Genomic DNA, 12,020 nt, shown 5'->3' with positions numbered 1-12,020 from the left:
CGGCCTGACGTATCTAGGACCTTGACCCAGAAACCATGAGATACAGGCATGGACAAAGAACACGCCACCGCTGCCGCTCGATAAATCCAAAGAGCACAACCCAGTTTTCACCTCGTTTCGTATCCAGCCCCTTTCTCTCAGTCACGACCTCCTAGTTTCGGCCGATGCAAGGAATTCAACTCAAACAACTCAATGCACGCAAGAGACAGATGTCAACCTTGTAGAGTCTCCTTTTCAATAAGCAATAAACGCCATGTTCGCCTGCCTCGCCAGTCAATCAAGCCCCTGTCCATAACGCAAACCTATCCACAGGTCGAACGCCCTTGCAGTGTCACAACAAAAGTTGGAAAAATGCACCAACGGAGATTATTTTCCCAAGTTCTTAGTTGAGAAAATACTTGTCATCGCTCAATGCCAGGTACGCCGGTGAGAGTTCGCTGTGACTGGAGGTTTGCTGTGTGTGGTCAGAAGTGTTTCGGTTTTATCGATATGATGGTAATGATGCTGGATGCTAATCTATGTGCCGATATCGTTTTCAATCGTCGTGGTGATGGAGACATGCAAAGCATAGCCCTTTGAAGAGGGCTGCCCGAAAATTCGTCGTGTACGACCTCCCAGAAAGATCAAGCCCAAAGGATCTTGCGTCGTATTGATGGCAAGTTGACAAGCTATTGTTCAATCTTGGCATCGGGGAGTGTCAAGCCACCAGTTCGGCGGCTGGCACCATAGTCCTTAGCCCATTTCCTGGCCAAAATTGATGCTAATCCCACATTAGCATCAGCTCGACGGCGACTTGCGTACAGAACCTGGACTTACCCTTGAGGAACTTCTTGGACGCATACTTCTTGAACAGCGCTTCATGTGCAACCGGGGCTTCGAGATAGCTGATCATGAGGTCGAAGACGGGCAAGATCTCCTCCTCGTTGTAGCCAGCGAACTTGGTCAACGTCGCGTCCTGGAAATAATTAGAAAGAGATTCAGAATCGACAGCATTGGAGCACATACCCATCCACCACGCTCGAGTATCGTGCGAGCAAGGTACATGGCGGCAGCCGCAATATGGCTCTGCTTGTATTCCAAGAATCGGTGGTCCACCAGACTGATTTCCATCAAATACTTTCCCAGTGTGCGAGTCTGAATGTCGTAGTTATCGGCCTTTGAGATTCTTCTCAGGAAGTTCATGGGGTTGGGATAGCTGAGATCGTATTTGAGTGTCGACAAGGTGTACCTCTCAGCACTCAGAACCTCTTCAATTGTGAAGCCATCGTCGGCGACGTGAACGAAGTTGCCAACGTGAGGCGAAAGGACTTCTTCGTACTTGGAAGCGATGAACATAGCAGTAATGCCCACGAGCTGGAGCTTGTCGAGAGGGACAACCTTCTGGGAGAGAAAGCGATCGACAATGTTGACGGCCAGGAACAACGTTTCGGGCAGAAGCCTAAAGCGGGTATGCACCTCGATCAACCAGTCGACGAGGATGCCTCTCATCTTCCACTCGAGATCGTCTTGATGATCCATGTAGTTCGGGTTAGGCTGCGTGGTGTTTTCCAGGGCGAAGTAATATTCGAAGATCTCGCGGACGTATTCGGCGCACATGGAAGGGTCGTCCAAGTCTTCGGCATCCAGGTCGGCAACAATGTCAGAAATATCTTCAGTCTGAGCTTGGGCTTCTTCGACGGCTTCCTCGGTGCAGGACTTCTTGCGAGGAGGCTCGTCGACGTCAGGAGTGACATCTTTCGACGAAGGCGCGGTTGATGTGGAAGCTTGCGTCCGTCTCTTGCCAGTGTTTCCGAGGACACCAGAGCCACTCCCTGGTTTCTTGACTTCGGCCGAAGAGACTTTGGGTTTGGCATTGTTGTCTTTGACGCCGAGGGCGGCCCTGGAGGAGTTGGTTCGAGAGAGCTTCTGGACGCCGCCGGTTGCTGGCTGAGCGACCTTTGACTGCAATCCGACTTTGCTTGCCGTCGCCTTCTTCCCATCCAAAACCACATCTACACCTTTTGCAGCATTGGTCACGTCTCCTAGCGCACGGCGTCTGGTGGTTCCATTCAGTGTACCTCCTGCGGACTTCTTGGTTTGCAGAGGCTTCTTCGCAGCAGAGGTGGTGTCTTCGGTGCTGGCTAGACCGGCGGCTTTTGCTCGAGTCAGACGGGTGTTCTGAGCAACCGAGTTCTCATCGTTTTCGTTATTGACTACTCGTTGGCGAGTACGAGCCTGCCGGGAGGTTAGCGTTGAGTGAACGAGATGCATGGATGATAATATATCATATGGAGCAGGAAGACTCACGACAGGCATCTTGTTTGTTTGACGCCGTGATGGCGAGGACAGAGACAAAAGTAGAGGTCACGGGTAAAGGAGAGAAGCCTGAAGTGTTCGAGGCACGACTGAGGGATGCGAGTTCTAGACTGGATTAGCAACGGGTGCGAAAGAATCCAATATGATTGGGGAATGACGCACGAGCTTTTCTCGACGTGTCTGGACGAGTTGCAATCTCGACAGAAGGCTATGCAGTTTGATCGAAGGCGTCGTTGAGGATTCGCAGAGACACCACGTCGTTCTCGAATGAATTTTGATCCCAGTATGGTCTGCCGGTGTTGACGAGGCTGTTAGGGCGCGTTGTTGTCTGAGCAAGCCAACCCCGAGTGGCACGCGCAGGACGTGAGGATCGGTGGGAGCTGAAGGAAGACGGATGTCAGAGACAGTTGAGGGACAAACAAGATGCAGCTCGAAAGACAGAAGAGGATTTCTCAAAGGACAACATGTGGAAGTGTGTAGTGGTGGTGGTACAGGCACAACTACAGGTACAAGTACAAGTAGTAACAAGCTGATGGATGGAGGTTCAGAGGTCGCAGAGGTGCTTGGAGTAGCGCCGGTGGAGCTCCTGTTGTTTTTGCTTGGCACCAGATGATGGACGGGGCCGAATTTTGCAGGCGATGGAGCTACGGCGCGCGCGCTGGTGGGCGTCGCGGTGGCTCGGGTTTGAAGTTGGGTGCGGGGTGGAGTGTAACAACAGTTTGAGTTGAGCACTCGGCGAGTGTTGTGACCAGCTACCTGGGTACGTACCTTTTCTGTCCTGAATCCTCAAGAGCAAAATGTAAAGGAACTGTGATGCAGACCTGAAGATGTCGCGATCTAACCTCGTACCGAGTGCAAAAAGAAAAGTCAACAAATGAAAGCTCAATGGCGGAGTAAGAAGGACGAGTTAGGCGGGAGAAAAGTCATCTGTTGATGGGGGAACCTGAGGGAGCTGGGGCTGGGCCGCCGTTACTGCACGTAAGTCGCGCCTGGCGTTGTTTGGGCCGAAGCTGCAAAAGGCGCTTCCAACTCGCTGCTTCTGCTGCCACGGCAACCAGCTGGAGGCGACCTGAAGGCGACCTGAACAATAATAATTCGACTAGACTATCTCGGTCGACACTATCTGATAATTCACAACCACCAGCTTCACAAGCCCGCAGAAGAGCACCGACGTGTCCTATTACCTATGTACTCGTACGACTCAGATGAACTCGGCGTCTACCATGCATGGGAAGACTGTGCTGTACGAGTACTTGATACTACAAACTCACTGGAGCTTTCATATGTCGATGCGACTTCTCTTGATGCCATCCTTCCCGTACCCTGACTCTACTTCCCAGACGCAAAGTTGCGTTGAAACACAGCCTTGACATTCCCGTCCACAATGACTGCTCCTGGGACTTCTTTATGGTGGATCAATCTTCCATCTGTCTCACCTGACTCCCACTGGCCCAGAAGATCGTTGCTCTCCTTTGGCTTGACATCCGGCCTGGCCGTTCCTACCGTGATATGTGCGATTGCGTTGGCACTCCGCCACGAGGGTCCCTCAGCACCAGGATAGATGCGTACAACAAATGCCATGATCCGGTCGTCCCACACGACGCTTTCCAGCTTGACTCGTGCTTGCCCGAGAGTGGGCGCCAGTTCGTTCTTGTTCTTGAGATCTTTGCCAGCCATGGCTTTGCGATATTCTTCCTGATACATTTCCCACAATCTGGGATCTTGGCTAGCTGATGCCCGATGGATCAAGGTCACATGAAATTCATTCTGAAGGCGCCGCGACTGCTTCAACATGCGGTACATGCGGGCTTCTTCGGCCGAAGCATGCTCGAACATGGAGGCCAGAATGGATTCAATGTTCTTTGCCGGCACGGATATGCTGAAGTATTCAAGCTTGCCCATCAGTTGGTCTAACGTCAGTGGCTTTTCCTCTTGCGGGTTTGGCACGGTCGTTTTCTGCTTGTGAGCCCTCTCCCCATTCGTGGGCTTGCCAAACGAGAGATCGTGTTTAGTCGTGACTTCATTGCCCATTGCATATTCAATCGCGGCTTGCATGTCCTCATCACTGGGCATTTCTTCCGGCAGCAGTCCCGGGTAAGCGTTGTAAAGATGGGTGATGACTGTCTCCAGGTTCTCCAGAGAGGACGCGCAGACGTCCAAATCGATTACTTCGTCAAAGTCGGCATCCGGCAATGCGCTCCTGTCGCAGCCCTGAAAGCGATCCAAGAATCCTTCCATGATCCCAATAATCTCCTGTGGACTTTTGCTCCCTGCTCGAATAGTTTGATGGTTGTCTCCACGGTCCAGCACACGCTGGCGGGTGACTTTGCGAATGTCGTCGAGCATCCGGTCCTTGGGTTCGTGAACATAATGCAACGCCACAAATCTTGCATCCGGGACCACTTTGCTGACGTCTTCCATGATCTGCTGTCGCTCCCGGCGTTGATGGTTGTTACGGTCAGCAATCACCACTTTGTGGCTTGCCATGGCATTGACTACGCCAGCAGCGAATCGGGCTGGTCGACCTTTTTGTCCCTGGATATTGTCGTTCTGTACATGACCAAAATCGAAAAGTTTGACCAGCGCAGTTGCAACAGTAGTTTTACCACACCCGATCGAGGCGATGGGAACGAGGACGATGTCACTGAGAGAGGCATAATGCCCACCCCCGTCTCCGTCCGCTCGTTCTTTGGCAATGATGTCGGACCCCTTCTGACCGATCTCGGCAAGGAAACCATCACGCATTTTGATGATTCCGTGGTTCTTGTTGTACTCTTTGGCCAACGATGGATCTCTGGCTAGTTGCCGCCGTGCGTATTTCAAGTACTCCTCGGTAATCTTCTGGTGCTTCTTGTACTTGGGTGGTCTCCCGGAGATGATGGCTTTCGTGCATTCGCGCCATTGCCGGTACATCAGATAGGGCTCTTCAAATTTGTACTTGAAGAACCAGTCTGGTGCAAATGACCGATCCCTACTTCTCTTCTTGCACCTGACCACGAATCCTTCAGTGTCTCGCCCTTCCCAAGAGCCAGTCTCTGCGCATTTCTGGAGAAATTCTTTTACCTCATCAAGTGATTGGATCATCACATACTGTGCCTTTTTGAAGCCCCAGGTGTCGGCAAACTCGTGAACCTCTGAACCGGACAAAGTGACGAATTCAGGGACGTTGATGTTGATGCCATGGAGGTACAGCCCAGCCGCCTCTGGCGGGTACTCTAGGACGTGCTCTTCGAACGAGTCGTCACACAGCTCACCGACGGCCGTAGCATTCATGTCTCTCAGTGCTTTTGCTAGTTGCTGTGTGGTCTTGCCCACGCTTTCGACGTGTCTCTGAATCCATTTCTCCCCAACAGTGGCATGACTCTGGTCGACATCGTCTCGTGTACCTGTAGAGTGCTTGCTGCAAACTAGCAAAGTGCCGTCTTCGAGCCCGGACATGAAAATGATGCAACCGTTCTCTTTGACACTCAGCTCGTAGGGCCCAGCGGTGTCGTGCTCAATGTTGACCCATTTTGTTTCGGGGACCTCGTCGATGTTGAAGAATTTGTCATATCCTCGGATCGCGATCTCTGGAGTTCCGTCCGATCTCCTGGTTGTAAAGAGTCCACGAGCATAGGTAGGAAGGTCATCTCGCTTGTAGTCCCAGTCGTTGAAGCGCCAGGAGTCGACGGTGATGCCATGGGAGCCTTCAACCTGGAACGTTGCCTTTTTGCAGGAGAATCCCTTTTTGCCTTTTGGTCGTCCTTTCGTTTTCGCAGCTTCGAGGGTTTGGACTAGCTGAGTGATCCGGTGAGAATCCTGCGCCATCTTGGCAGCTAGGTACCGAATCGGTCACAGGGTGGATGTCTGGACGATTTGGACGGCTGAAGAACAGAACAGAGACCAAAAGGCTGAAAACACCCGCTGGCTGCAGGGAATGAGGCTGCAGAATTGGTGAGGCGTATCTGAGATGGACAAATCGAAGTAGGAAGGGTGTTGCCGGAAAATTAAGTCATGGGAATCACTTTTATTCCACACCAAGCAGGCACAACCCTCGATGCCTTGATTTATGACTCCAGATCCTCACTTTGGCCCCTACAGGAATTGAGTCATAAGAGTAGTACACAGGGAGTGGAATCCAGGAGGATGTACCGAGTACTCGGCAGATTTCAGCTCTGTTGTAATGTGGACTTGGAGAAATCCTAGTGGGCCGACAGAAGTGCTGCTTAGTGCTCAGCCTGATGATGGATGGGCACTTGAATCAGCCTTGCAGCCACAGCGCTGCTCGCTAGGATCGTTCCGCCACTCAGAGTTTTGCGGATCCAGCACAGTGACTCAATGGCTAATTACTGGCACCCAAATGGGTCTGCTGCCACTTCACTTTTCACAATCTTCACTTCGAACTCCCCCCGCGTCGTGGCCGTTGGCTAAACTCAACCAAGTCTGTGCCCTGTACAGCCCCAGCACCACCATCTGACTTCCCGTCAAGCACCATTGAGGTGAAGTACCCATGCTCCAAGAGCAGCCTTGAATTGTCGACGGCACTTCGTCCCCCTCTTCACGTCGACCATGTCGGCGGAGCTCAACCTAAATCCGTTTCTGCTCGCCGCAAACACCCCCGAGACAGACCCCCGCCTTTTGCCCTTACTTCGCTCCAGACCGGAGTTGGCATCGGCACAAGACGAACATGGTTATTCGCTTTTGCATGCTGCAGCCTCCTACAATCATGTGGATCTCTTACGAACACTGGTCAACGAGTTCAACGTGGACGTGAACTTGAAAGACGAGGATGGTGAAACATGCTTGTTCGTGGCTGAGACGGTGGAAGTTGCGAAGTGTCTAGTGGAGGAATTACACGTTGACATACGAGTACAAAATGACGAAGATATGACTGCGCTCGAGAAGTTCGAGTCAGAACAGGAATTTCCAGAAGTCGCAGAATACCTCCGCAGCCTGCTCTCACAAGATCCTGCTGCGGGAACCGCTTCTATCCGTCCTGGGCCGGTTCCAGATGGAGCTCAACCCCCTCCACGCCTGCCGCCCAATGTATCCATCAATATCGGCACCGAGACTGATGCGACGCCCGGAACACTTGAGCAAGAACCCGATCCCGAATTCAGGAGAAGAATAGAAGAGCTGGCAGCCAAGGAGAATTTTCACACGGCAGAAGGTCAGAGAGAACTGCGCGAGTTGATTACAGATGCAGTAAGAGACGTCGGCAACGAAGGCCGGGATGTTAGGAGACGTGTCGAATAATTGCAAGCGCATTGGACTTTTACAAGCCCGAGTCATGCAAGGCGACTTCTCACCCACATCCTGGGCTGCGTATGACACAGACGGGAACAAGCATAACCGGCTGTAGCCGAAGACATGTTTTCATGTCGCTACCAAGGAGTTTGCAGCACGAAGATCTGTGTCCCGCGCAGGATTCAGTCGTTCATCCACGCGGTGACTCGACTGGAGCCAAACCTAGCCGCCAACCGCAACCCGCTGCCTCCCATGGGAAAGTAGCTGACTAAGTACCACACCAAAGCCACGAGCTGCACAATCGATGAAAATAGAGTGAGAATCGTGGAGTGGAGCTGACGCGGTCATGTCAGCCATGTCTTGCAGCATCGCGAAAAGGCCTCGGATTACACTTACACCGACAGCAAAATAGATGGTCATGATAATGGAACCAAAGTAAGCGGCAGTGAATGGTAGACGAGGGCCTGAGAGCAAATGCGCTGCGTACTGTACCGGTCCCATCAAGAAGGCCCAAGAGGCCAGAAACATCATCGAGCCGACCGACCACCTATCACGACGCGTCAGCCACACGCACGACTTCATTTAGACACATGCACAAATTCAGGTTCTGATTGCGAAATAGACACCTCACAGGGGTCTTCCCAGATGTGGGCATCCATCCTCGATATAGAAAGGAGCTGACATCATCATGGGGTGTACGCGCTGTCACATGGCCCGTGGACCAACGCGTGGTGGTGTGAAGCAAATGCGGTGTGGGCTGGAATGGCTTGGGAGACTCACAGAATAGCGAATTTTCGTGGCTTGAGGGACAGTACTGGTAATAGCACGAAGCAGATAACAAAACATGCCAGCGCTGCAAGATTGCAGCCCCCGAAGATCAACAAACGGTCCCATCGGCTTACTGTACGGTCATAAATGTCAGTAAATCCTGTTGCCGCGGATTTGGGCTGTTCTGTATTCTCGGACGGGAGTCATGCGCGAAGCCAACATACATGCGAACCACCCCTCTTCTTCCTCTCTCCTCGTGGGCGCCGGTAGTGGTGCTCCAGGAGCCTCGTGTGTGGGCAATTGGACATAACCTTTGCTTCCAAACGGATTGAGTGACGAGATCCTGGACAGCAAGGGGTTTGACGACGAGGTATTGGGCGGGATGTCCGGGTCTCTTCTGGACCACCCCAAGGAATTCATGGATTCTCGAAAAGACGAGGACGCCATTCTAACCGGTCAACCGTCCTCAGTTCGGACTGCTCTGCCCGGACAGCGAATCCGTCTGTAATGGAGGTGACACCTCTCAGAACGTCGATCTGCCCACTCTTAGGTGTTTTGGTCCTCCAGACAGAGAGGCCCGGCTCTTTTGGAAGCTTCGAGCTTCTGTCCTGCCAGGCTGAAGGGAGACAAACACCAATTGGAGGAGCCACCAAGGTTGGAATGTCTTTTGACTTTAGCGCAGTTCGGGTTCTCGCTTGTGACCACTGACCAGACCCAACTCAAGGCGACTTCGCGGGATGACAGGACCGAAGTAGTCGTTAGAGTAATGCCGTGCAAGGACAATCCACTCTCGGGCGCATCGACTGAAGTCTTGGGTAGGGAACGCAAATGGGATAGGCACGATGGGCAAGGCCTTAGAGCAGGATTTTGCCGGCTGCCTGCAGAATGTCTTGCTTTGCAAGGTGACAGCCTCCGGAGTTCACCGAAGTGGCAGAAGGCAGAGAAAGGATTCGAGGCGGTCGATGGAGAGGATGGGGGAGGGAGGTGGGAACTGCAATAGCAGTGCACAGTGCGCAAGGGTATCAGTGCGGTCAAGGGCAAAAGTCTCGAAGAGGCCAGAGCGTTGAAGCCAAATGCAGAGAAAGCCCGGCCGTATCGAGCGGAAAGTTGGAGTGGGTGCGTAGTGGGTGAGCGACCAAGACAAAGTCCGACCGCAGATCCAGCGCTTGGGAAGCTGGGCTCGCTGGGAAGCTGCCACCGTGGCCCACCGTTGCGCTAAAAATGCACCAAAAGGCGATTTGGGCCAGGCATCCAATCACCGTACCATCCCCGTCCCCTCCATTTCACCCCCCTCGACTCGTATTACCCCCCTTTCTTGCTAGCTGGCGGTATTGCGTGCATATTGCACCAAGATTCACGCAGCTTAGAGCATGTTATGGCCGCGACAGGATCGCGAAGCTGGTCGTATTTCGGACAGTGGTCATCAGCCCAAGGTGGCAAGGGCAGCATGTCCGCCGCTAGACCAACAGCCCTACCTCCGTGGATTCAGTCTCTCAGCTTTTCATGGGCTTTGCATGGGCTTTGCAATTCTGGGAAAGCGTAAGGTTTTAGTAAGAACTACCGGTGCTGAAAAGAGGCCGGACAAGCCAGAAGCCAGAAGCCAGAGCCCAGAGCGCGAGCAGCCAGCGGTTCGTCCCATCCGCATGTTTTTTGCACCATGGGGCGCTATCTGCAACCTTGGCCATACCCGTCCCCATCAAGTCACTGATCCGCAGGAAAGCTTTTCCTAGCTTTTCCTCCGTGGTGCAACGGGCGCATCCGTAGCATCGCAACAACTGGAGAGAGAAGGCAGGCTGCATGAGCCATGCAGATCTACCATGCATGCTCAATGCAAAGCATGACAAGGTTGTAATATTGGCCAACGTCGAGCGCAAAAGGACGAACTTTAAGCAGTTTGCGGAGATCTGATCGCTCGGTGTCGCGTCGCACAGCATTCCAGGCGGGTGTACAGAGTGGTCTCCAACCCGGGCAACGTTGCAACAGAACGGGCTACTTTTTTTTGGGCCAAGGGTGGATGGAGCCGTGGGTGAGCATGGATGCGATTTTGGGAAGCAGTCATCTGCGAAGCAGTATGACTTTTCTGGAAATACCATGGTACGCACGTCGCAGCCTTGACGGCCCGTCTACGTGAGCAGGAGATTGTGGCTTGGCTGGTCGGAGTGATGTTGCTGGGGGGGCCACTTGACCTTGCTCACCATGATCTACTGATGTAATAGATGCCTCGATATACCAGTCATGCCGCCGGAGCGGACGGTGAAAGGGTGTATGTACATAGCCATGCGGGCAGAGGAGTGAACTTTGTCCCAGTCTCATGAGCCCCTCCCAACACAGACACCCGAGACAAGATCAAGTTGGCAAACATAACGGATATAGTCAAGGGGGGGTGGTCCCCCCTCTCTCTCCCTCGTCCCATGCCGCCTTGTCGCCTTCGAGGTGTGCGCAGCCAGTCACCCAGTACTCGGTAGACCGGAGGGGTTCACACCCATTCGGGGTCCACCCGTGTTGCTCATCCCGCTCATATCAGACCAGGGTCCAAGCCCTGCGGCAGGTATTTCGATTGGTCTTCCGGTTGTATCCGGCACCCTGCACGCCGCCTCATGTGGCTGCGCATGGATTCAAATGAGGAAGAATGGTGGAGTGCATACGCAACGGGAGTGGCAGCTGGAGGGCACCCGGAGGGCACCCAGGGTGCAAAGGGTAGCCTGTGCTGGGGGTGACTGGTTCTCGGGCAGCCAGCCTTGCATGCACATATAAAGAGATCGACTGATCCGGGTCGGACGTAGCGAGAAGTTATCGTCGGTTTAGATTGTCTCCCAGCACCTAGTGCAAATCAGTGCAAATCGGCTCAATAATTCGTTGGAGCGCATAGCGTGTCCTGCAGCTCGTTATTCCCTCTTCCATTTCCATCTCCATCTGCCTCGACCCGCCGCCTCTCCAAGGGGATCGTCCATTACCAGCTCCTCCCTGCTAGAGACATTAAGCACTCCTATCCCGACTGCAACAAGGTCGTACCGAAGTGACCATCAACCAGCCAACCTATCAAGTGTCAACCTTAACAGGACGCACAGTCCAATTGAATCGTGTTCGTGGCATGTGTGGTGGCCTCTTGAGTCAAAGACTTGACCTGTGCCGCCACTCAGTTCAGCCCCGCCCTGTGCCAAGGGCGAGCTTCGAGTCCAGATCGACTCGGAATTCCATTGGCAGAGTCGAATCGCGGTGACAGAGCTGGACAGTAGTGGACAGTGGACGGGCAGTGGGCAGTGGGCAGAGGGCAGCCACTCACCAGCTGTCCAACCTCCCAGCGCCGCCACTGTTGCCCTTCTGGTGCTTCGACTTCTCCGTCGTCGGTCGTCCTGCTCCTGGCCATCCGCTCACTACTCGGTCACGGCATCTCGGCCGCACTCAAAATTCACTTCCCCAAGGTGCAGTCTCTCTCACTGTCACTGCCACAACCCTTGCCTGACTGTACCCTCCCTCCATCCCTCCACACTGGCATCTAACAACCACACACCGCATCCCACCTTCAACCACAACCACAACCACAACAACCCCGGAGCCTCGACCATCCCAGACACTCTGTCCTGTTCCATTTTGCCTCTGCCGACCACGTTGATTACGACGACTTCTGACGTTGACGACATCTGAGCCTGCGCTACTTGTACCTGCAGCCCACGATCCCTTGATTGAGCGCACCTCCGACCGTCACTCATCTATCCCACGGCTACCCTCTG

At 53.5% G+C, this 12,020-nt stretch overlaps 4 protein-coding genes across 4 annotated transcripts; 1 reads left to right on the top strand and 3 right to left on the bottom strand.

Annotated features, from left to right (window-relative positions):
* Window positions 1-668: 668 nt before the first annotated feature.
* On the bottom strand, window positions 669-2,295 carry Z520_09761 (uncharacterized protein; the record flags this gene model as incomplete). Its single annotated transcript, XM_016780255.1, has 3 exons — window positions 669-760; window positions 817-955; window positions 1,006-2,295. 3 exons carry the CDS (start codon window positions 2,293-2,295, stop codon window positions 669-671), a joined length of 1,521 nt encoding a protein of 506 aa, XP_016628498.1.
* A 1,329-nt stretch (window positions 2,296-3,624) lies between these two features.
* On the bottom strand, window positions 3,625-6,102 carry Z520_09760 (uncharacterized protein; the record flags this gene model as incomplete). Its single annotated transcript, XM_016780254.1, has 1 exon — window positions 3,625-6,102. One exon carries the CDS (start codon window positions 6,100-6,102, stop codon window positions 3,625-3,627), a length of 2,478 nt encoding a protein of 825 aa, XP_016628497.1.
* Window positions 6,103-6,843: 741 nt separating this feature from the next.
* Window positions 6,844-7,530, top strand: Z520_09759 (uncharacterized protein; the record flags this gene model as incomplete). Its single annotated transcript, XM_016780253.1, has 1 exon — window positions 6,844-7,530. One exon carries the CDS (start codon window positions 6,844-6,846, stop codon window positions 7,528-7,530), a length of 687 nt encoding a protein of 228 aa, XP_016628496.1.
* Window positions 7,531-7,703: 173 nt separating this feature from the next.
* Z520_09758 (uncharacterized protein) lies at window positions 7,704-8,736 on the bottom strand (the record flags this gene model as incomplete). Its single annotated transcript, XM_016780252.1, has 4 exons — window positions 7,704-7,856; window positions 7,918-8,068; window positions 8,302-8,422; window positions 8,514-8,736. 4 exons carry the CDS (start codon window positions 8,734-8,736, stop codon window positions 7,704-7,706), a joined length of 648 nt encoding a protein of 215 aa, XP_016628495.1.
* Window positions 8,737-12,020: the final 3,284 nt, after the last annotated feature.

This window comes from Fonsecaea multimorphosa (assembly GCF_000836435.1).
Source record: "Fonsecaea multimorphosa CBS 102226 unplaced genomic scaffold supercont1.26, whole genome shotgun sequence".
Classification (NCBI taxonomy): Eukaryota; Fungi; Ascomycota; class Eurotiomycetes; order Chaetothyriales; family Herpotrichiellaceae; genus Fonsecaea; species Fonsecaea multimorphosa.
Note: the sequence above shows the minus strand (reverse complement) of the source record. Positions and strands in the feature narration are given on the sequence as shown.